This window comes from Ascaphus truei, chromosome 14 (genome assembly GCF_040206685.1).
Source record: "Ascaphus truei isolate aAscTru1 chromosome 14, aAscTru1.hap1, whole genome shotgun sequence".
Lineage (NCBI taxonomy): Eukaryota > Metazoa > Chordata > Amphibia > Anura > Ascaphidae > Ascaphus > Ascaphus truei.
Window position 1 is genome coordinate 39176500 of NC_134496.1, and position 25272 is coordinate 39201771.

At 40.4% G+C, this 25272-nt stretch overlaps 1 protein-coding gene across 7 annotated transcripts in view; it reads right to left on the reverse strand.

Annotated features, from left to right (window-relative positions):
* VEPH1 (ventricular zone expressed PH domain containing 1) overlaps positions 1–25272 on the reverse strand; it is a 197960-nt gene that overhangs the window by 79644 nt on the left and 93044 nt on the right. For 6 of the 7 annotated variants that reach the window (XR_012788028.1, XR_012788027.1, XR_012788029.1 and 3 more), the window contains exons 8-9: positions 14295–14513; positions 10304–10674 (exon numbers count right to left, since the gene is read on the reverse strand). Coding sequence is in view for 4 of the 7 variants with exons in the window: in XM_075570551.1 (XP_075426666.1) it covers positions 10304–10674; positions 14295–14513 (590 nt within the window). In the remaining 3 variants the exon portion in view is untranslated. The remainder of the gene's footprint in view (positions 1–10303; positions 10675–14294; positions 14514–25272) is intronic. The other variant, XM_075570553.1, reaches the window with a different exon arrangement.

Consider the following 25272-nt stretch of genomic DNA (forward strand, 5'->3'; position numbering starts at 1 on the left):
GCAATGCTATGATTATTTAGGCCCATATTTAATTGTTTGCCAACTGGTGCTATTTATATTAAACTGAATGCGCCTTAAGGTGACTTCTGGAATAACAATGCTTAGTAAGTACATATGGTCCCAGATCATACTGAATATGTCTATGCACTTTCAGCTCTTGAAGGTTTATTCCCCAAATTCTCCCCAGATATACACATGTAGTAAGACTTACTGTCTCCTGAGCCGCGGTCGAAACGACAAAAATTAGCAACTCCACAGACCGTGTCTGCTGCGCAGGGCCCATGCTTCCAGATTGGACTCCCCGCACCGTTAATGCTCCGGCACGGGGGGGCGCCACACTCACATGACCTGTGCTGTGAACCGTAAGGCTGAGGCCCCAGTGTCGGCGCTGCACGTGCGCCTGCCAGGCTGGCAGTGTGTGCAGCTGTGATCCCAGGTCTGCGGTGAGCTGCAGGGGGAAAGACAGGGGGAGGGTGATGGGGGCCTGGTCATGACGTCACCCGGCAGGTTCACCCTCATTGGCTGAACCGGCGGGGGCGTGGCCAGCGTTCCGTCGCAAGTCCTGAACAGTTTTCCTGTCTTCAGACAAATTTGCTCGCGCGGTGGCAAGGGCAGATAGGGGCGGTTCTTGTCCTGCAACGCACGTCACAGCCTAAGGTGTGTTACATCTGTATCAGAACTTTTATTCTTACAATGCACTGTTGATTTTATGTTGCGCGTTCCAGCTCACATTAATATAAGATGCACCTTACAGTAAGTATCGGCAGAAGGTGTTGAAATGAATTTAGATTAAGATCATCTACTTCCCTCATACTGTAGGACAATTTTATTGCCATTTATTCAGAACCACGAAAAGACGCTAACGGAGTGCAGTTTGCTCCCTATTACAGTGCTGTCTAAATGAAAGTTTATTTGCAGAACATTTAGGGGGCGTCTCGCTTTTTTGACACACATCTCTTAAATCTTCCACAAATTGTCTTCACAAAACTCCAAAAAAAAAAACGAAAAATAGGGGTTTTTCTCTAGTTTGTTGTCATCTGCCATCATCACAAAACAAAACTGAAATATTTTATGTATTAAAATGTGATCTACAATCATTTTTTGCTGTACTTCCAGTGTTTCATGTATTTCTCTCCCACTCCCAGAATTCTATGCTTTTATACTCACAGAGCGTAGGTGTATATTATTCACTGTTTTGTACTAAAACCAATTCTAAAATAACACTTCTGCCATGATGTTATCTCGAGTATTATCAAAGCTCACAGATCAATGAAAAGAAAATAATCGGTACTCCAAGACTGATCACGTGGGATTATTTTTGCACATGGTGGCTGAGTAAATTCCACCAATGTAGATGTATCATTTACCAGCCTTTCCTGGGACAAGCTAAAAAGAAAACCCAGTATAATTCGATGAAGAACACAATGTATTAAAAGGTCAGCCTTGTAGAGAAAAGGGCAATATGTGGGATTTGTATTACAGCCAAGAATTGTTGAGATGAGACCAGGGGGATTACATATAAGAAACCACAGTAAGAATGACAGGGGACAAGGAACCATACTGTTTATATAGAATGTGCTTTTTTTGAGCCATTAGGGTTTTTTTGCAAAGACTTCCATAAAATAATGAAGCAAATGCAACATTGACCTATGGACCCATCATTCTCAACAACTGCCACGACTTTAGACTGGAAAACTCCAGTTTTTAGAACATCCATTATCCTGGTTAAATTGCGAAAAAAAATCCTTGAAAATGTTCACTAAGTGCAAAAGATTTCAACGGGGAGTTAAGGAATGACCAGAATTTCAACCCAAAATGTTGTAACTCATCAAAGCTAACTTAGAGGTGGGTGGTATGAACTTTTTTCCCCCTCAGATCACTGTAGCACTCATTGTTGCGTATGATATGGAAGGCCAAAGTATTTGGAAAGACTATTTGTTTCCAAGACCTGCCTGTTATTACTAATACTATGGCCTTGGGTTAGAGGAATGTGGGAGTGAATAACCCACAAAGTTGGATTGCAGACCAATATTTTTCAAAGGAGATGTTGGGCAATAGGTTAGCTGTAAATGCACAATGTTATTGAGCAGAGTTATAGACTTCACTAGACCCCAATTTGCAAATCGCTTAGAACCTTCAAACTAATGTCGTAAGCACCAAATGCATCACTTAAAGCCTAAAAAACAGTGCTCAGACAGAAAAACGATGATAGAAACAGGTACTCCCAGTTAATAGATCAAATGAATGCATTGTTGGAAGAATGACAAGGGATGTAATTCTGGCCTACATACAACCATTCCCATGGTATATGGTATCAGAGATACAGTACAGTAAATGACTACATGCTGTTGGACAAGAAACACACTTGAAGACTCCTAGATTCCGCCCATCGGTAGTCAGGCTTAGTTCTAATTGGGCTTAATATGCTGGACCTGGATATTACTATGGATCTGGCTGTAGCCTTGATTTAAAAAAGACCATGTAGGTGGGAGGAACTTGGTGTTAAAGTTTCTCTCAAGCACAGTTTGATTACAGCTGTTTTTACCACTAATAAAACGAGACCCACCCCACATTGTTCAACTTGCGTGTTTTCTCCTGCCTTAAAGAAACAAGTCAGCGCACAGCACAAAAAAAGAAAAAAAATGGCACTGCAACCAAATATGAAATGTATCATAAATAAATGATCAATACTTCCACAATGTAATACACAAATGTAGTAGCATGCTAGTGATATGCTATAAGGCTGTACTAAGGAAGAGGAATCAATGGGACTATCTAATAGACATGCTTTGCACAGAGGTAAAACCACAGCAATTAAACCTGGGTGCAAAGAATGTTCCATCTCCCAAAGGGCAGGTCCCCCCCATCCCTCATTTAAACGTAGAAACATAGAATTTGACTGCAGATAAGAACCTCTTGGCCCACCTACTGTAGTCTGCCCATTCTCCTATCTGCTGTAAAACGTCAGACCCTATGTGATCCTCGCCTGTCTTTCATATTAAGGATAGCCATCCCAAGCATGTTTGAATTCCCTTACTGTATTAGCCCCTACCACCTCTGTTGGGAGGCTATTCCTCAATCCACCACCCTTTCTTTGAAGTAGTACTTCCTCACATTTCCCCTTAGCCTCCCACACCCCAGTGTCGGTGCACGACCTCTTATTCTAGCTCTCCTCTTTCTCTGACACCACTTCCCTCCTTTAATTTTGTGTAACTCTTTGTATATTTGAAAGTTCCAATCCTATCCCCTATCTCCCTTCTATCCTGTAAGCTGTACACACAGTAAGGTCATTGTGTCTTTCCTGAGAAGCCTTATGCTGTAGATAATAATATGTTCTTGTATAGCGCTGCTAGTTTTACGTGGCGTTTACAGAGACATTTTGCAGGCACAGTCCCTGCCCGGTGGAGCTTACAATTTATGTTTTTGAAGCCTGAGGCACAGGGAGATAAGGTGACTATGCCCAAGCTCACAAGGAGCCGACACCGGGAATTGAACCATAACAAACTCAGTGCCAGTCAGTGTCTTTACTCACTGAGCCACTCCTTCTCCCAGGGGTTCTCAATGCTAGTCCTCAAGACACCCCCAACAGGTCCGGTTTTAAGGATATCTCAGCTTCAGCACAGGTGGCTTAATCAATGGCTCGGTCAAAGACTGAATCACCTGTGCTGACCTGTTGCGGGGTCTTGAGGACTAGAGTTGAGCACCACTGCTGTAGATCATGCATCATTATAGTTGTCGTCATTTGCACAATTTCCAGTTTATTTATGTCCTTCTGGAGGTAAGGTCTCCAGAATGGAACACAGTACTCGAGGTGAGGGGGATCTATAAAGTGGCATCACCACCCTCTCTTTCTGTTGCTAAGACCTCTCCCTATACAACCTAGCATCCAGCTGGTTTTCCTCATTGCTTTGTTACATTGCTTGCCTACTTTACAGTCTGGTGAAATAATGACCCCCAGGTCCCTTTCCTCTATAGCAGTTGAGATTATAGTGCCATTAATTCTAAATTCTGTGTTTTAAATTTTGTGACCCAAGTGCATTGTATTGTACATTTTGGCATTAAAATGTAGTTGTCTTGACCATTTCTCCAATCTACCTAACTCATGAATCATTGTGTTTAACCCCATCCCCTTCTCCCCAGGTTAGTCTACCCTGTGTGCAGATCTTTGTGTCCTCTGCAAAAAGGCATGCTTTCCCCTACAGACCATAGTCACTAATAATGATATTAAAGAGCCTCGGTCCCAGTACAGATCCCGGAGGTTCTTCCCCGGTAACCTTCCACTCCTCTGAATGTATTCCATTTCCCACAACTCTCTGTCATGTATACTTTAACCAGTGTCTTATCTATTCAACCACCTAAGAGTCCAATCCCAAGCATTGACACTTGTTTGTCACTCTTCTCTGTGGGACAGAGTCAAAGGCCTTACTAAAATCTACTGCTATTACCTTATTACCTTAGCCAACCAGTAAAAAAACAAAACAATTTGGTTTGTTTGACATCATGTCCCCCCAGTAAACCCATGCTGCCTGGGATCCTGTAAGTTGCTGGACTGTAGACACTGTAGCCAACAATTCTATTTTTCTCCAGCGTTTCAAATAATTTCCCCACTTCTGACATCCGGTTCACTGGCCTGTAGTTATTTGTCTTTTCCATTTTTACTTTTGTGATGTGGGATTACGCTTGCTATTTTCCAGTCATCTGGAACTACACCTGTGAATAGTGACTGGTTAAATAGTTCTGTCAATGATGTAGCCAGCACACCCCTAAGCCATTTTAATATCCTAAATTGTATACCATCTGGCTCTATTCATTTGTCCACTTGCAGTTTTGAACGTTCCAGTAGGACATTCTCCTCTGTAAATGGATTTGTGGCTCCTTTCCAGTTATATTCCTGTTACCCAACTGTTGTCCCTCTCCTTCACTTCTGTCTTCCTCAACATGACTGTCCTCTTCTGCCTTTAGTCTTTCTATTCCTCCTTTTGTTTTTCTCCTTTTACTTATACACCTATAAAATGTTTTGTTCCCATTATGTATTACAGTATTATGTCACATGTGTTACTGCTGTGAAGCGCTATGTACCCTGGGTGGCGCTATATAAATAAAGATATACATATGTACATACATTCTTTGCTGACTGGTTTATTTTCTCTTCGGCTTGGGCCTTTCGCACATCTGATTATTTGCTTCTGCCCCCTAGCCTGATATGGTTCTCTATCCGCATTCCTCGGAGTCTACTTATATTTCCTAAAATCTGCCTCTTTAGCTTTCACAGCAGCTGCCACTTCCTTTGAGAAACATATCAGCTTTCTTTTCCTTGTACTTTTACTAACTTGTCTGACACAAAGGTCTTTTGCTTTTAGTACTACATATTTTAGTTTTTCCCACTGCTCCTGCACTCCACTCAATACCTCCAGCCTGCGAAAGAATCCCTTAAATCAGTGGTTCGCAACTCCAGTCCTCAAGGACCTCTAACCATGTTTTAAGTATACCCCTGCTTGAGTACAGGTGGCTCAGTCAAAATGATTGGGCCACCTGTGCTAATGAGAGGATATCCTTAAAACCTGCACTGTTCGCGGTCCTTGAGGACAGGAGTTGGGAATAACTGCCTTAAATAATTTCCCATATCGAAAAAGTCAGCCCTTCTAAAATCTAAAACCTTAGTTTTTCTGCGGTATGTCTCAGCCTCTGTCTGCATACTTAATCCCATTGATCGATAATCACTGGAACCCAAGTTCTCACCCACAAATACATCTGCTACTCTGTCCTCATTTGTTTCAGTATTAAGGCCAGTATTGCTTCCTTGTGAGTGGGCTACCTCATCAATTGCTTGCAATGCTACAGTACTTTTAAATCTTCATTCTCAGTACAGGAGGGCCCCGGGTATACGGCGGGTTCCGTTCCAGGGGCCCGCCGCATAGTGAAAATCGGCAGAAAGCGGATCCGGCGACTTTCAGTTCTGCGCATGTGCAAACCGGCATTTTTGCCGATCTGCGCATGCGCGACCTGGTCTGCGCGCGCAACCGCCCGTTCTGCGCATGTGCGCCGGGCGCACCTGTCCGTTCTGCGCATGCGCGCCGGGTGCAACCGCCCGTTCTGCACATGTGCTATTTAGTATTCAACATGGCGGCCCCCTTCTCGTGGATCGCCGAAAAGCGGATCGCCGAAAAGCGGATCGCCGAGAAGCGGAGCCCTGCTGTACATTGTTTCAAAAAGAAAAGGCTCTGAGGGTTTTAAGGAATACAAGCCTAGTGCTTTTTAGAACAGTTGAAACCAAGCACTCTTACTCCTACAGTGTATAGAAAGCCTCTGAAAATTGAATGCTGCAGGCATGTACCATCCCACTGGGCCCTGCTTCCAATAGTACTCATACTGAGGGCAAGTGTAACATATGTAGCCTTTTGGTACAGCTGTCAAGCACCTGATATCAGGTATTCATTTGGGTGCTAAAGAGCAACCAACCAACCAACCAACCAACCGGAGTTCATCAATAGCCAGGTGTCCATTGATTTGGCATGTGATGTAGGCCACTTCAGATCTGTATGGGTTAAATATGCCTGGAAAGCACACACAGCATTGCTGTGACAAGGCAAATCTTTACTATTGGCTTGATACAGTAGTAGTCAGTTCAGTAGGCCTCTTCAAAAATGTATTCAATCCACGAAAGACGCCGGCTGGAACGGCGAGAGTTGCGGTCCACGGAGAAGAATTAAAGTGACTGGAGCTGGTCTCTCTATTTTTATTTTCGCTCATATGTCTATGTGAGTGTATACCTGCTTTTTCTATATAAAATTGGACTTTTGTACCAACAAGGCTTCAAATCGCATCTGTTTGCTGTGTGAAAGCGGAGAAGCAAAAAAGAAACCTACAGTACTGTATACGTGCCTGGGTCCAGGCACTTACACGTTAGTGCATACCTCACCATTATACTTTTCCTGCATTGCATGAACATACTTCACCATATATATTTTTCTTTTTTCGCCCCTTTTTTTCATCTTTGGAGGTGCGCTGAATTACTCTGGATTTCATCAAAACAAGAACTGGGAACGGTTCTCCTTTTCTAGCAGCACCCATTATTTATTAATATTAGTCAGTTTAGACATACTTATTTTATCACTTGAGCGCTTCCCTTTCTGCGTTGTATTCTGCTTTATCCATTGCAACATTGCCGGAAGAAGAGATCAGTGTATCTCGTAAGCTCGCACAAATAAAAGCATTTTGTTAGCCACAGAACGGTATCGTCTATTCGTTTTTGTATATATGTATGAATATATATCTGTATACTGAAATAAGGACAAGCATGTTCACTGAGCAATGTGATGCTGCTAACCATCATTTCCCGAGAAAAACCCAATGATGTAACAACGAAAACAAATCTGCAGATTTCAGGAACAGTAACAGATGTTTGTCAGCAAATAGCCCAAACCTGGTGGATTCCTGTAGACCATGTGTCTTTCACTGAACCCAAGGGAGAATTTACAAAGTCTGTTTGCTCCATGCATTTAGTTAGAAATGCACGAATGCAAAAGTTAAAAAGGAAATAAAAATAAGAGAGAGACAAAGTTCTAATTGCTCTGTAATTATTCGGTTGGTATTAGCAGACGGGAAACACTTTGATATTAGCCCATTCTGAATGCTGGCTGCACATATCATTTACATTTCCGTGCAAGTGGGTGTTGTGTAAATAAAGAAACTTTGATTGAGATTAAGTCTTTGGGTTAAATGCCTCAAGGAAGGTTCATTATGTAAAGGTACTGACTCTGATAACAAGGACACTGATGAGTTTGAATCAGGTGAACCTGGTTCAATTCCCGGTGTCAGCTCCTTGTGACCTTGGGCAAGTCACTTTACCTGAGGCACCAAAATCATAGATTGTAAACTCATCTGGGCAGGGACTGTGTCTGCAACAATTCTTATGTGCTGTGCACTATATTGTGAAGTGCTTTGAATCCCATTGGGAGAAAAACACCATGTATAATAAAGTTATTATGACTATTATGTTATTGCAGATAAAGAATAGATCTCCCATTGAAGCTATTTCATGTTTATAAGGTATGGCATAATGGCTACCAACATCCTTAACATTTCTTAAAATTTCTACTAAATGTGTTACAGGTACATAGCAGATACTCTTATGTATAGTGGATAGTTAAGTAGGAACATTGAGATTGTGGTGTCCTGCTTATGAAAGAGGGCTTGGTTCACTGCAGCTTTAAGGTAATAATCTCCACATATCCCAAAAACATATTTTTGTCATTTTCCTGGAACTTCAAAGCCACTGGTTAAGGAATGATGAATCTGTCCATTCAGAGAGAATCGTTCAAGGAGAACAAATGAATAACAGGAGAAGTTGCGTATTCTCGAACAATGTTCCCGTTACTCATGGGCAGCTGTCATTGTAATTCTCAAACACGTTGGTGAGGGTGGTGGAGTACATGTAGAAACATGGTTACTCTGAGGTGCTCTCCGGTTGAAGTGGGGATTTCTGCCGATAGGTGAAGTGCTCGAAAAAAAAACCTGGATTTGCCAACAGCTAAAGTGCATTTAAATAAAGATGATCATTGACATAAAAACAGGCTTGTAATGAAACCCTCCAGGAGGAAAATCCAAAGAGTAAACCCAACAGTGGATGGAAAAAAGGCCATGCTACTGTATTGCAAAAACTCCCATTTCGTATAAGTGTCTGAAAAGTGTAGTAAATAATAACATGCATCAAGTACGAGATAATCTCGTTTTTCTTCTCACGCATTTAAAGCAGCAATCCAAGCTGACGGTCCCCCCCCCCCCCTCCCCTTTTATGCTGTACGTGCATCAATACAAGCCGTACAATGATAAGTAATTAGTTAAATTGCAGATCGATCGGCGAAGATTTGGTTTGGGGTTCCCTACAGTAAGTGGCTGTCGGTGCAACAGAAGAGGACCAAAGAAGCAAAGTTCTGTGGAGAAGATCATGTGACCAGGCAGACACTAGATACAATTGGTGTACTGCTAGAGAGAGGGCACGGCTCAAAAGGGGTGTGCCAGAGCCTGTTTCAGAAGAGGAAGGGGATGTGACTTTGTAAATGGTTGCTATAGAAACAAAAAATGCTTGATATATTATACATTAAAAATGTCTTTCAGGGTGATTTAAAAAATGTGCTGCAAGTATTTTTTCATAGTACAAAACTGATTTATTTAAAAAATAAAAAAAAGTAGGATATTGCTTGGTCTGCAACTTTAATGAAAATGTTGGTAAAACACCAAATATTTATCTGGAACATTTAGAACAAATGTGAGTTGAAACAATATGATGTGTCATCGTTTACATTGAGCAATTAATCACGCGAAATATGAATACCTTCTTTACTGTCAAAGCCCAATCAATATGCTACAAACTGGCAGCTGAGAAGGGATAGAACAGCTTTTTTTTAAGTTATCCATTCACCTCCAGATCCCAGAATCATTAGCAATGAGATATGGACATCTTTCAAACTACACTACAACATTTTTGCTCTAGGAATTTGCAGGAAATTGCAGTAGTATAAAATCTTTGAAACAATGCCAAACTGCAAGGGGAAAAAAAAATCATGTCCAAAAGTTTACTTTGGCAATCTGAAAGGCAGCTGGTATCAGAGATATATTAACAAACGAAGAGATAGGATTATTTATTTTCAACGGCAAGCATCCAAGACGGTTAGTTCTGCGCCTTTTAAAAGGAGATGATAGAATCATTCATTCATTTGCTCACTCTGGCAATGCTTAGTGACTTAGTTAACGGTCTCCCTGGCTTCCTAATTACTGTTGGATGTGCGACTGTGATAATATCTGCAGTCAGTTTGGGCATGATTTATAAAGAAGGATGAAGACAAGAAGGGGAAGTGAGGAGGTGATTGAAAACGTCTGAAATGTTAACGTCAATGCTTATGCCAATGAAGACAAAAGTCAATTATTACCTTTAAAAAATGAACATTTAGACCAATAACGTAATATTCTCTCTTTTTGGTTCGACTTTTTAAATGTGTAATGATTTAGGCTTTTTATTTGAAGCATTGCAAGTTTTGTTGTCAATGCCTGTAAGATTCTGTTTGCTATATACATACACAGTTTGGCTTCTTACCTTGTACAGTAAATACAAATACCACTTGTGAGCACAGGCAGATCTGCAACCCTGTCTTTCCCCATTATCGCTGGGCAAACAGTGCTTCCACTGCAGCCAGGGATTCTGGGTAATGACATGCAAATGAGCTCACTGTGTCACTCTTTAGTTCTTATCCATTTTAACACTTTTTTGTTACCCAGCATAACTTTTTTTTAAAGGGGTTCTTACCTTCAATGATACACTGATCAGGAGCTGGGATTAACTTCCCTATTTCCATGACATAGTTTTTAAGCTCACTTAGATTTTCCTTTAAGTGCAGAAAAAGTTTATCATGTTGTTTTGGGGGATCTTTTATACCCTCTGCGGTACGCCGGTTTTCTTGATTGAGCTCAGTATAATTATTAAATGGACTTAAAGCTAAGGTACTATCCACTTGGGATTTTTCAGTGTCCGTGCCAAATGGCAGACTTTCATCTTCTTGATTTAGAAACATATGTGAAAAAGAGATTACACCAAGAACCTCTGCGTTTTCAATGTCTTGACCGTTGTCCAAACTCACGCCTTTTCTGCTGACCGAATTTAAAGCCAAGTTTTTTGACCTGCAAAACAAATTACAAAAGGCAGAAATTGATATTTAAAGCAGAAAGTCCCATCTTTTTTTTTTATAAATGTGCCTGCACACCTTCCCTTGTGAGATACAAAAAAAAAAAAAAACTACACATGTGACCACCGGGGTCACTTATTGGAAGTCACAATGTCATCTTAAAATTATGTTGTGGCTTTCTATTGGCTGCCAGGGCTAGGATGACCCAGCCGGACTGTATTGCTGTACGGCGGAGGATTCTGTCACCTTTTTACCTACCGTAACTTATTTAATGCATAGTGAAGAAAGTTATATCTCTAGGAACGAGGTGGAAGTCTGGAGGCTGGGGTACCACAGGTTGTCTCCCAGCCACTCCCCCCCACCCCCCGCAGATCCAGGTAATGAACCCCCCACCCCTATTTCAGTAAACAAACTACAGAGGTAGCATTACCAACGTTTCCTGTGACAGTCCCTAACTTTTCAGAGAAACAGTTACCCAATAAATGTATTGTTTTGTGGAATGCACTATCCAGAGATTTAACACTACCCACACACTCTGAGGGTTATGTATGGAAGTGCCCCAGCTTCAAAAGTGAATCAAAACTGGGGCAAATAAATAATTAAAAAATATCCAATTGGGTTTATTCTCTCATAAATATGATGCAGTTTTTAGCTTCATTTTTGGCACCCTTCTGTATCTTGGAGACTTTGATATATATCACCCTATGGGTGTCATTTACAAGAGTCTCATGGCTTTCAAACTGAGCAAAACATTTACACCAGATTTATCTCATTAAAAGCTCATATTGCTTTCAATGAGATTCCTTCTTTTTAGATAAATCGGAGCCGTTTTTTGCACTGGTTTACTCTCCATTTGGAAACCAGGAGACCTCTGGTTTACTCTCCATTTGGAAACCAAGAGACTTGAGTAAATACACCTCTCTGAGTTGATGTGGTTCAATTTGCTTCGTCCATTCCAGCTCACAATTCAGATCCCTTCGCGTTATTGATTTTGAATGTAAAAAATGACTACATCATGTGCTCATTTACAGTAACCCTGCAGCATGCTTTGTATCTACTGTGTCTGAACGGTGTCACGTTGCGTCATTATCAGCTACTCCGGAATCCTCTCTGCCTGGAAAGTCTCACATTGTGTAATGCTCAGAGATTACTGAAGCCTTATTTAGATCAACTAATACTGTACTCAATGATGATGACTAAGGAATTCAAATGTCCGGCCAACGTTTGGTGCATTGTTTACTGCTCACATTGCAGTGTTTGATAAGCATGTGGACTTGAGGAAGTTTTATTCCTGAGTACAGTGGCCTTACAAAATTAGCAAGAAAAAAAAAAATTAATCTTCGAATAAAGGTAAAAAAAATCAATCATCTTTGAGTTACAAATAAAAATCATATGAAATAGGGGCCAAGTACTATACTTACCTACGTTAAAATATAGTGACATTTTTTTTTGGTTTTAACCCTTTGGATTCCCCATGCCCATCCACCATGTCATAGGGTTTGGCACTCCGAGAAGCGCTCACGTGTTTGTGATGTGGAAGAGGGATTGTGGCCCTTCCGGTGCTCCAAGAGTTAAGGCAGGGGTGCTCAACTCCATGCCTCAAGACCCCCCCCCCAACAGGTCAGGTTTAAAAGTATATCCATTCTTCAGCGCAGGTGGCTCAATCAGTGGCTCGGTTGAAGCAGGGATATCCTAAAAACCTGACCTGTTGGGGGGTCCATGGAGACCGTTCAGAACCCCTAGGTTAAAGATTGACATTTTGGCTCATATTTATTACGTTGTCTTCTGCCATAGGGCACCGTCCGGCAGTGGAAGACGCCTTGTAGTGGGCTGTAATGTGTCTTCATGCGCCGGAAGGTGTCTCTTGGCAGAAGTCTCCTTAGTAAATACGGTGATATATCTGGTAAATTGAGTGGTTGCAAACGTTTGCAGCAGTTTAAATACCTTTTTTTTTTTTAAATTGCTTATTTTTCCCCAAAAAACAATTAAAGCAGTAATACTACATTCCTTCTTTTTTTCTTCTTTTATATGAAAAACATGTGACAATGTATTACCTACATTTTTACCTAAGCTGGCAATCGTTTGGTGCTCCTGTTATACATCTGCAAATATCCTGAGTGTGCCTAAGGCCGCGCTTATAGTGCTGTCGCCGGTGACGCGACGCTGACGCCACGCTGCTGTCGCTGGAAAAATCAAATTGAAGTGAATTCCAGCGATTGCGACCAAGCCAGCGCTCCATCGCGCCGCTTCTACTATAAGTACACGCGACGGCAGCAATACATTTGTTTTGACGCAACGTTGCGTGGCTCTCACTATAAGCGTGGCCTAACATATTGGTTGCTTCAGCCAGTGTAGCTCAGCAGCTACAATTTATCCTTATATTACTAAGGTAACATTATTTATTGTTACAGTTTACAGCTCAAACTGCTGGGAATGTTGGCAACACATTATCACAAGCATGAAAGTGTTGCAAATTTCTTGCACTGCTTGTGAGGTGGGCTACAACCTTCTATAGCAATCAAAGGATGCTTTAAAACTCATAAAAAAATAGCATTGGGAGTTTAATTTAAAAAAAATAGTCACTATTATCTAATACTACAGAACTGATTTATTAAAAAAATTAAAAAACACTTACAAGATTTTACATGTTTTGAATCTTTGAGTTCCAGCAAACTAAAGCACCAGCGAACAAGCCCACCCATAACTATCGCAGTGTTCGACAAACCTATACATTTGCACGCCCCGGGCGAGTGGATTTAACATCGTGGCGAGCTCCTATTGGCCCAAGCAGCACATGTGTGGTACTAGGTGGCGAGTAGATTTTTTTGGTGATTTGTCGACCACAGACTATCAGTATTATGACAGAACGATGGGCATTACACAGTGGGAATATTTTAGATTTACTTTCTAAGAGACCAACAGCAATGAAAGCTACAAATTACATAGTGTGTAGAGAGTGTTTATTGCAGGCAGGCAGCAATATTTTATCTGTATATAAAAAGCTGCTTTAATGATATACAGCCAAATGTTAAACAGATTAAAGACAAGCTCTCAAAATGCTCAAACTGTCCAACTTCTAATGGTTCGTATACAATACATGTGAAGTAGAGAGTATAGTAGAAGGAAGTCTAACAAGTCTAAATTCAATTTTATTTAAAATTTCCAACAAGATAAAAATAGAAGTGTCTAAAAATACACATTTATTAATTGTGCAGTATTTCTGGGGCCTCAATGATGTGATATATTTAATTCTTTGTGATTCACTGTCTAAACGAAGTATATCCTTGCATGACCTAATACGACAAAACACGAAAAATGATTCTGTATAAGGTCTTCTGCTGAGTGTTGACAGTCACAGAGGTGTAATGGACACCCCTTAAGATCTGCCTTTCGGGAAGGTTATTTGATCAACTGGATGCTAATTGCCTGATGATGTCAGCTAATAGAGAAATGATGAGAAGGAAGGAAAAACTAAATAGAATATACATTCCACAGGTCATGAAAACTAATTCCAAACAGAAACCAAAGCAAATGAGATGATAACTAGCAATTTGAAGAAATTCCTGGACGTTAAGAGCTTACATGGAGATAGCTAAAAAAAAAACATTAACATACCTATTAATTCCCATGTCTTTTTTGTCTTCTTTACACATATTGGCGTCCCTGTATATGCAAACGGTGTCTGGCACATTACCATTCTTGGGAATTAATTCCTCAACAGCTTGAATTTTAACTTGCATCTCCTCCTCTTCTCCATCTCCACTGCGAGAAGAGACTTGATGGGCATCGTGGCTATAAAACGGGGAATCTGTTTGAACGTCATTTTCTTTCCTGCTGAAAATGAATTTGATCATTAAACATATCAAGATGTATTCATTGATTCATGCAGATCTCTAAGAATGCTGCGGTGGTATCGTCATAGTATAAAGTGGTATATACACCATATTTACATTATATAAAAATGTATTTATAAATCTTGTGCTCAGCTAATTGATTTAAATTGCCTGTGTATAGTTATATACCATAAATCCTATAAACCCACAAATAGTAGTGCCCTAAAAATGTAGAAAACAAGTATACACAGACTCCTAAATCAAAGCAAATATGATCGGTAAACAGAAAATCCTTCTTGCTTCATAAATGTTTATGTGGTAAGAATTTGTGTTTAGCAATAAAATGTATGTATCTATGTATGTCTTTATTTGTATAGCTCCATAAATGTACATAGCGCTTCACAGTAGTAATACGTGTCATATAAATAACAAATATAAATAACAGATCATGGGAATAAGTGCTTCAGACATATTGTAAAAGTAACATTAAGGAAGGAGTCCCTGCTCCGAGGAGCTTACAATCTAATTGGTAGGTAGGGAGAACGTACAGAGAAAGTAGGAGGGAATACTAGTAAGTGTGTCTGCAGGGGGCCAAGCTTTGTGTCATGTGTCCATGATTATCCAGTGCTATTCATATGCTTCTTTAAGCAGATGTGTCTTAAGGTGGGTCTTAAAGGTGGATAGCGATGGGGCTAGTCGGGTATTGAGGGGAAGGGCATTCCAGAGGTGTGGGGCAGAAAGTGAGAAAGGTTTAAGGCGGGAGAGAGCTTTAGATACAAACGATGGATGGAACTCAGAATCAGAGGATTATAAATGAAACTTTTTTCATACAGTGGTTTTCTTCCAATGGGGCTCAAAGCGCTTCACAAATACAGTATAGTGTGTGGTACACAGCATTGTATATAGGATTTTAATAAACACAGTACCTGCTCAGATGAGCTTACATTCAAACTCAGTGTCATTGGTTTAAAAGTCAGTGCCTTTACTCACTGAGCCACTCCTTCAGCCTTTATAATGATACTACTGTAATATGTCACACAAATATCGCACTTAAATCATGCGATCAGATCACTGGGATTACTTTCCGCCATTCGCAATCAGCAACCAAGCACTGTCAATTTCACAGTGCTCTTTTTTTTACTAGATGTTAGCCTGGCTCTGCAGTGTCAATACTGTAACAGTTTATAGCAGTGGTTTCCAACCTTTTTTTGGTGAAGGAACCCTATGGGAAGTTCTAATGAACCCCACCCCTCTCTAATAGCACATTTGAGATCAGATGCATTGTAAGGAACCCCAAATAGCGCAGCTGAGATCAGATGCATTGTAAGGAACCCCAAACCTCTCTAATAGCGCGTCTGTTATCAGATGCATTGAAAGGAACCCCAACCCCCTCTAATAGCATGTCTGAGATCAAATGCATTGTAAGGAACCCCAACCCTCTCTAATAGTGTGTCTGTTATCAGATGCATTGTAAGGAACACCAACCCTCTCTAATAGTGTGTCTGAGATCAGATGCATTGTAAGGAACCCCAACCCTCTCTAATAGTGTGTCTGAGATCAGATGCATTGTAAGGAACCCCAACCCTCTCTAATAGTGTGTCTGAGATCAGATGCATTGTAAGTTACCCCAACCCTCTCTAATAGCGCGTCTATGATTAGATGCATTGTTAATTCTTCTGTATTTGGCACAATTTTCAAATTACTTGAAAATTGCAGGGAACCCTTCAGGGATGCCTGGGGAACCCAAGGGTTCCTAGGAAACCTTGTTGAAAAACACTGATTTGTAGGGCTAGTAAAATGTGAAATGTTGACTTCTCACAAAAAAAGGAAGAATAGAGGCTCCACAGATTTTAGAAATGCAATAATTTATTGAAGTCAAATAAAGTGCCCAACGATTTGGCTGTGACAAAGGCTGCTGTGACAGCCGAAACGTTGGGCACTTTATTTGGATCGATGTAGATTGATTCTGCTGCTCCAGAAGTGCCTCCGCAATCCCCAATGGCGTCCACTCCATCCAAAGTAGCAAAATGAAGCGGTGAATAGATCAAGGTAAAGTCGCTCCGAGGAAAAACTGGGGAAACTCACCAGAAAAATGAGGTAAAATCAATTTATTAAACTACATAAAAAGAACATGAACCAAACTCATTTAGCTCCTCCTCCCACGCGTTTCACGCCCCCTGTGGTGCTTTTTCAAGGAGTGTACTACTAGGGGAGGGAGAAACCTATTGGTGTCAATTGATAATAATTGCAAATAGATCATTGCAAGAAAAACATGAAAAAAATACAACAGAGAATGAACAAATTAACGAAAAACTGAAGACAAGGAAAACAAATAAAAGTTTTGTTTGGTTCATGTTTTTTTAATGTAGTTTAATAAATTGATTTTACCTAATTTTTCTAAGGGGGGTTTCCCCGGTTTTTCCTCGGAGCGGCAGTACCTTAATCTAATCACCACTTCATTTTGCTACTTTGGATCGAGTGGACGCCATTGGGGATTGCGGAGGAAGCAGCAGAATCGATCTACATGGATCAATTAAAGGTACCAGCTTGGTACTAAAAAGTCATCTTGTCCATATTCTACAGCAAATTATTAGTAACTTTGTTTTTAAACTTCACAACAAACAGTGACCTCCCGCTCAACCTAATTATGAAGAGGTAAAGACATTTACAGGTAGGTGCATCTGGGGAAAATGGATAGAAGGCCAAAAATTAACCCAGAGATGGCATCAGGAAAAAGCCCCCAGCTTAGAGCCACTCAAAAGCTGTATTGTCAAACAAATGTTGTCCTGGAATGCGTATTTCCACAGAGTTGCCACATAGATTGAAGACGAAAGCGTCCGCACTACTCTTAGTGTGGGAAATCTTATTCAGGGCTGATTATGTAACCCTCTGCTTTAGGATTTTAGTTTGCAATCTATGTCGCTACACCGTGAAGATGCTTCAATTCCAGAAAATGATTTGTTCGACAATACAACGTTTGAGTGCAGCCAACCTGGGGGGCTTTTCCCCGATCCCATCTCTGGGATGATTTCTTGCATTTTAATTTTGTTTTTAACTATTATTGGTATGCCTATAATCTTTGCCCTGACCAGATATTATGGAATCCTACTACTGCCTATTGTGTTTCATGGCCATGTCTGCAAAGGATCAGTCCATAAGCGGGTGAAGGCAACGTTGGCAGCATGGGATTTACAAGAGTTAGGTTTATCAGATACGGACAGTAGTCAAAGTTTCATGGCACCAAGTTATATGGAGTAACATTAATTTCTTAATCACAAGTTTGCACAAACCTTTCCAAAATTAGGTCAGAAAAGCTTTGTATAAATAGGTTTAAGAAGTCTTGCGATCAGACACAGTACTCTAACTTCTCTAACGCAGATGGTGATTGTAAGAAACATGTGCAGAGGTACGACTAGGGAGACAGGTTTAGGGAAATGAAACCATGGCTTTTAATCAGCCTGTCACTTTAAACAATATAGTTTAAGGAAGAACACAAAAAAAAAAAAAATAGGCTATCCCTTTGTAAAGGCGAACTCACTTTCCCAGTCCCTATCTGCAAGGCTGGGAGGACTGGCCTCTTGCCAACCTATAACCCCAATGTCCAAACAAGAACAGTAATCGGGGGGCTCTTTATGTCAGGCTCTGGGTCGGTGTCCACTGGGGGGCCACCATCTGGCGGTTTCCAGGGTCCGCTGTGCCCTGGAATAGAGGGCTGGATCCTGGTATGTTATGGGCAGCACAGTCCTTCTGTGCTCAATACAATTGTTCCTGTGAGTCTCGTGCTGGCAACACAGTTGTCTCTGTGCTCAAGAGATCTCCTGCAGTTCAAGCAGGAGTCTTTTCTACCTGTCTGATAAGACAGGTGGAGACTGGTTAATTGTCTCTAGCTGCACTTAACCAGCTCCCTGCTGGATTCCTCAGACCAATACAGGCTTTCTATTGAAGTTCTTTTAGACGGGGTTATGGCCCTGTTACAGTGATAATGAATACAAGTGAAACCCATGGATTTTGTTCTTACATTGTACGGTTTCCTGTAGTGCATACCCTGTCACACTGCATTCCCTCACCTTTTCATCACTGATGAAACATTTTAAAGAAATTTATACTTGCAGGGCATAGTATATCTCAGGCGATAAAATGCTTTGCTGGGGGCTTGTTATGACCATTTAATCATTTCTACAGATATTTTACTTGACAGAACTGTAGTTCAATCCATATTAGGTACTGTATATGGTCTTCATTACTTAAGAATTCTCTACATTCAGCTGAACACCATCACCAACCACATTCTTCCGAGAAATGTTTTCAGCAGAAGCATTTAAGGCAGTGCAGTATGTATGGCAGCAAATACAGCTCAAACCCATTATAGCGCGATCCGTTACAACGCGAATCCGCTTATAACGCGATGCAAGCGTGGCTCCCAATTTTCGTATTTATGAATACTTTACAACACAATTATTAGTATCTTAAATATTTTATTGTACAATGCATACAATTGTACATTATTTCTAACGCGATCCGCTTATAACGCGATGTGATTCTTCGGACCCCAAGCACAGCGTTATAAGGGGGTTGAGCTGTAGCATTATTTCTATGAAGATTATTACTTGAGAAAAAATATCATATAATTTGTGGAAATTAACATATATACATCTAATTAAATAAACTATTTCTAGACCCGGGGTAGCGAACTCCAGTTCCCAAAGGGCGATCAACAGGTCAGGTTTTCAGGATATCCCTGCTTCAGCACAGGTGACTCAATCAGTGGCTCAGTCGTTGACTAAGCGACCTGTGCTGGAGCAGAGATATCCTGAAAATCTGACCTGTTGGTGGCCCTTGAGAACTGGAGTTAGCCACTCCTGTTCTAGATTATTCCATGAATGAATGACAAACTGCTAAACTGTGCCCTCTGAAATTGTGGACAAAACATAACAAATATATAAGATGTATTGAATATACTGTAAGGAGTAATTCTATATCTTCCAAAGCGGATGTATTTAACCTAACATCCCATAGACTTGAATGGAAATTTTCAGCAGATATAGAATAAGACCCATAGACCATAACCTGGAGATATTGTATTCAGAAAATGCAACGTAATGTCCATTATCTTATCATTTTTTTTATACCCAAAACGTATAAATTAATAATACTTAAAATTGTTCAGGGTACAGAAAAAGAAAACAAGAAGCGGCACAATAAAAGAAAATCTATTAGTCCGTAACATGTATGTAATTACACATACTTTTAAAACATGCTTATTTAGAGAATGTTTTTGCAGGGAAAAATGTAGAAGATAAATGGGCAGTCTTTAAAACATTGTTAGAAAAGCACACTTATCAGTGTATACCCTTGGGTAATAAGTATGAAAGAAATAAGTCAAAACCAATGTGGCTAAATAAACAGGTAGGGGAGGAAATGACAAGAAGAGGAAGGCGTTTAGATTCTTTAAGTCAGAAGGGACAGAGACATCGTATCAGAATTATAAGGAATGTAACAAAAATTGCAAAAGGGCAATCAAATTAGCAAAAATGGATAATGAAAAAAGGATTGCAATAGAAAGTAAGATCAACCCTAAAAAGTTATTTAAGTACCTTAATAACAAAAAAATGAGAAAAGAAAATATAGGACCCTTTCAGTGTGAGATGGGTAGGCAGATTATTGGAGATAAGGAAAAAGCTGAGGTATTAAACAAATTCTTTGCCTCTGTGTTTACCAGGGAAGAATCAAGTTCAATAGTAGTGCCGCAGGAGGAAGCCACAACCTCCATATTAATGAACAATTGGTTAACTGAGGAAGAAGTTCATAAGCGACTTGAAAAAATTAAAGTAAATAAGGCACCTGGCCCCGATGGCATACATCCAAGAGTTCTCAAGGAGTTAAGCTCAGTAATAGCAAAACCATTATATTTAATATTCAAGGACTCCATTTCCACAGGCTCAGTACTACAAGATTGGCGTAAAGCAGATGTGGTGCCTATATTTAAAAAGGGAGCTAGATCACAACCGGGAAATTACAGATCTGTAAGCCCGACTTCAATAGTAGGGAAACTACTTGAAGGTTTAATACGGGATAATATTCAGGAATACCTAATGAAAAACAAAATTATTAGTAATAGTCAGCATGGATTTATGAAGGATAGCTCCTGCCAAACTAACCTTATTGGTTTCTTTGAGGAGGTAAGTAGGAATTTAGACCAGGGTAATGCAATTGATGTGGTCTACTTAGATTTTGCAAAGGCTTTTGATAAGGTTTCACACAAGAGGTTGGTGTACAAAATAAAGAAAATTGGACTCAGTAATAATATATGCACCTGGATTGAAAACTGGTTGAAGGACAGACAACAGAGGGTTGTCATAAATGGAACTTTTTCAGGTTGGGCTAAAGTCGTGAGTGGAGTACCTCAGGGATCGGTACTGGGACCCCTGCTTTTTAACTTGTTTATTAATGACCTTGAGGTTGGGATCGAGAGCAAAGTCTCCATCTTTGCTGATGATACTAAATTGTGTAAGGTAATAGAATCAGAGCAGGATGTAATTTCTCTTCAGAAGGACTTGGAGAGACTGGAAACGTGGGCAGGTAAATGGCAGATGAGGTTTAATACAGATAAATGTAAGGTTATGCATTTGGGATGCAAGAATAAAAAGGCGACTTACAAATTAAATGGAGATATATTGGGGGAATCCTTGATGGAGAATGATTTAGCAGTGCTTGTAGACAGCAGGCTTAGCAATAGTGTCCAATGTCATGCAGTAGCTGCAAAGGCAAACAAGATCTTATCTTGCATCAAACGGGCAATGGATGGAAGGGAAGTAAACATAATTATGCCCCTTTACAAAGCATTAGTAAGACCTCACCTTGAATATGGAGTACAATTTTGGGCCCCAATCCTAAGAAAAGACATTATGGAACTAGAGAGAGTCCAGAGAAGAGCCACCAAATGAATAAAGGGGATGGACAATCTAACTTATGAGGAGAGGCTAGCTAAATTAGATTTATTTACATTAGAAAAGAGGCGTCTAAGAGGGGATATGATAACTATATACAAATATATTCGGGAACAATACAAGGATCTTTCAAAAGAACTATTCATCCCACGGGGAGTACAAAGGACTCGGGCCATCCCTTAAGGCTGGAGGAAAGGAGATTTCACCAGCAACAAAGGGAAGGGTTCTTTACAGTAAGGGCAGTTAAAATGTGGAATTCATTACCCATGGAGACTGTGATGGCAGATACAATAGATTTGTTCAAAAAAAGGTTGGACATCATTTTAGATTGGAAAAGTATACAGGGATATACCAAATAAGTATACATGGGAAGGATGTTGATCCACGGATTAATCCGATTGCCAATTCTTGGAGTCAGGAAGGAATTAATTTTCCCCTTAATGGGGTTTTTTGTTTGCCTTCCTCTGGATCAATAAGTAAGTATAGATATAGGATAAAGTATCTGTTGTCTAAATTTAGCATAGGTTGAACTTGATGGATGGAAGTCTTTTTTCAACCTCATCTACTATGTAACTATGTAACTATGTAAGAATGGGGAAAGTTGTTGGGTCCTTATATACAGATGAAACAAGATCCACTGTCTTCAGGGCCGCGGTCGAAGACGCAAAAGTCTGCATTGCTGGAGACAGTGTCTGCAGAGACACAGTGTGTGTGTACTGTCGCGGCCCCTTTAATCCTCCTGCTTACCCGTAAAAATGCGGGGATGTTCTCCGTTTGTCACGGAGTTTACCGCGCGGCGGCCGCATCATCAGACAAGCGCTAATGGCGCTTAACATTCAAAGCGCGCGCGGGAAAACAGCAGAAAAAACGCCGCATCTGCCCGCGTTTTTAAAAGGCCGCAGGAGGTTAAAGGCGGCCGCCACTGTATATAATACAATATATATATATATATATATATATATATATTTATATGGGTATGGGTCAGTATAATACTATGGGTATGAGTCAGTACAATACTATGGGTATGGGTAAGTATAATACTATGGGTCTGGGTCAGTATAATACTATGGGTATGGGTCAGTATAATACTATGGGTATGGGTCAGTATAATACATTGGGTATGGGTCGGTATAATACTATGGGTCTGGGTCAGTATAATACTATGGGTATGGGTCAGTATAATACTATGGGTATGGGTCAGTATAATACATTGGGTATGGGTCGGTATAATACTATGGGTATGAGTCAGTATAATACTATGGGTATGGGTCAGTATAATACTATGGGTATGGGTCAGTATAATACTATGGGTATGGGTCGGTATAATACTATGGGTATGGGTCGGTATAATACTATGGGTCTGGGTCAGTATAATACTATGGGTATGGGTCGGTATAATACTATGGGTATGGGTCAGTATAATACTATGGGTCTGGGTCAGTATAATACTATGGGTATGGGTCAGTATAATACTATGGGTATGGGTCAGTATAATACTATGGGTATGGGTCAGTATAATACTATGGGTCTGGGTCAGTATAATACTATGGGTATGGGTCAGTATAATACTATGGGTCTGGGTCAGTATAATACTATGGGTATGGGTCGGTATAATACTATGGGTATGGGTCAGTATAATACTATGGGTCTGGGTCAGTATAATATAATACTATGGGTATGGGTCAGTATAATACTATGGGTATGGGTCAGTATAATACTATGGGTATGGGTCGGTATAATACTATGGGTATGGGTCAGTACAATACTATGGGTATGGGTCAGTATAATACTATGGGTATGGGTCAGTATAATACTATGGGTATGGGTCAGTATAATACTATGTGTATGGGTCAGTATAATACTATGGGTCTGGGTCGGTATAATACTATGGGTATGGGTCAGTATAATACTATGGGTCTGGGTCAGTATAATACTATGGGTATGGGTTGGTATAATACTATGGGTATGGGTCAGTATAATACTATGGGTATGGGTCAGTATAATACTATGGGTCTTGGTCAGTATAATACTATGGGTCTGGGTCAGTATAATACTATGGCTATGGGTCGGTATAATACTATGGGTATGGGTCAGTACAATAGTATAGGTATGGGTCAGTATAATACTATGGGTATGAGTCAGTACAAAACTATGGGTATGGGTCAGTATAATACTATGGGTCTGGGTCAGTATAATACTATGGGTATGGGTCAGTATAATACTATGGGTCTGGGTCAGTATAATACTATGGGTATGGGTCAGTATAATACTATAGGTATGGGTCAGTATAATACTATGGGTATGTGTCGGTATAATACTATGGGTATGGGTCAGTATAATACTATGGGTATGGGTCAGTATAATACTATGGGTATGGGTCGGTATAATACTATGGGTCTGGGCCAGTATAATACTATGGGTATGGGTCAGTATAATACTATGGGTATGGGTCAGTATAATACTATGGGTATGGGTCGCTATAATACTATGGGTATGGGTCGCTATAATACATTGGGTATGGGTCAGTATAATACTATGGGTATGGGTCGGTATAATACTATGGGTATGGGTCAGTATAATACATTGGGTATGGGTCAGTATAATACTATGGGTCTGGGTCAGTATAATACTATGGGTATGGGTCACTATAATACTATTGGTGTGGGTCGCTATAATACATTGGGTATGGGTCAGTATAATACTATGGGTATGGGTCGGTATAATACTATGGGTATGGGTCAGTATAATACTATGGGTATGGGTCAGTATAATACTATGGGTCTGGGTCAGTATAATACTATGGGTATGGGTCAGTGTAATACTATGGGTATGGGTCAGTATAATACTATGGGTATGGGTCAGTATAATACTATGGGTATGGGTCAGTGTAATACTATGGGTATGGGTCAGTATAATACTATGGGTCTGGGTCAGTATAATACTATGGGTATGGGTCAGTGTAATACTATGGGTATGGGTCAGTATAATACTATGTGTATGGGTCAGTATAATACTATGGGTATGGGTCGGTATAATACTATGGGTATGGGTCAGTATAATACTATGGGTATGGGTCAGTATAATACTATGGGTCTGGGTCAGTATAATACTATGGGTCTGGGTCAGTATAATACTATGGGTATGGGTCGGTATAATACTATGGGTATGGGTCAGTATAATACTATGGGTATGGGTCAGTATAATACTATGGGTATGGGTCAGTATAATACTATGAGTCTGGGTTTTCAGCGTGCTAACATTGTGTAGGTCTATTGTTATATAGAGAGTCAGATGAAAAAAAGGGTGGGGTAACAGGAGGAGACATTAAAGGTAAATAAGGAGATGAGTAGCGCCTGGGTCTTGCCGTCTTAATATGTATGAAAGGAACGTCGTTCTACTCCTCAGGTGTTAATATAGATAACATAAAGAAAAGTCAACTGCAAAGGGACATTGAATCAACAATTCATCCTGAAGTACAGTAGTGCTGAAAGATTTGAAACGCTGTCAAATGCCAGCAAGGGCTTTGTATGCAATATTTATTAACCCACTGTGTAATGCAGTGCAGGACACATTGTCACGTGATGAACAGATGGGCTCAATGAAGTGTAAATCAGGGGGGCCAACTCCAGTCCTCAAGGGCCACCAACAGGCCAGGTATTAGGGATGTCCCTGCTTCAGCGCAGGTGGCTCAGTCATTGACTGAGACACTGATTGAGCCACCTGCGCTGACGCAGGGATATCTTTAAAACCTGACCTGTTAGTGGCCCTTCAGGATTGGTGTTGGTCACTCCTGTACTAGTTGGTGTTATGAAA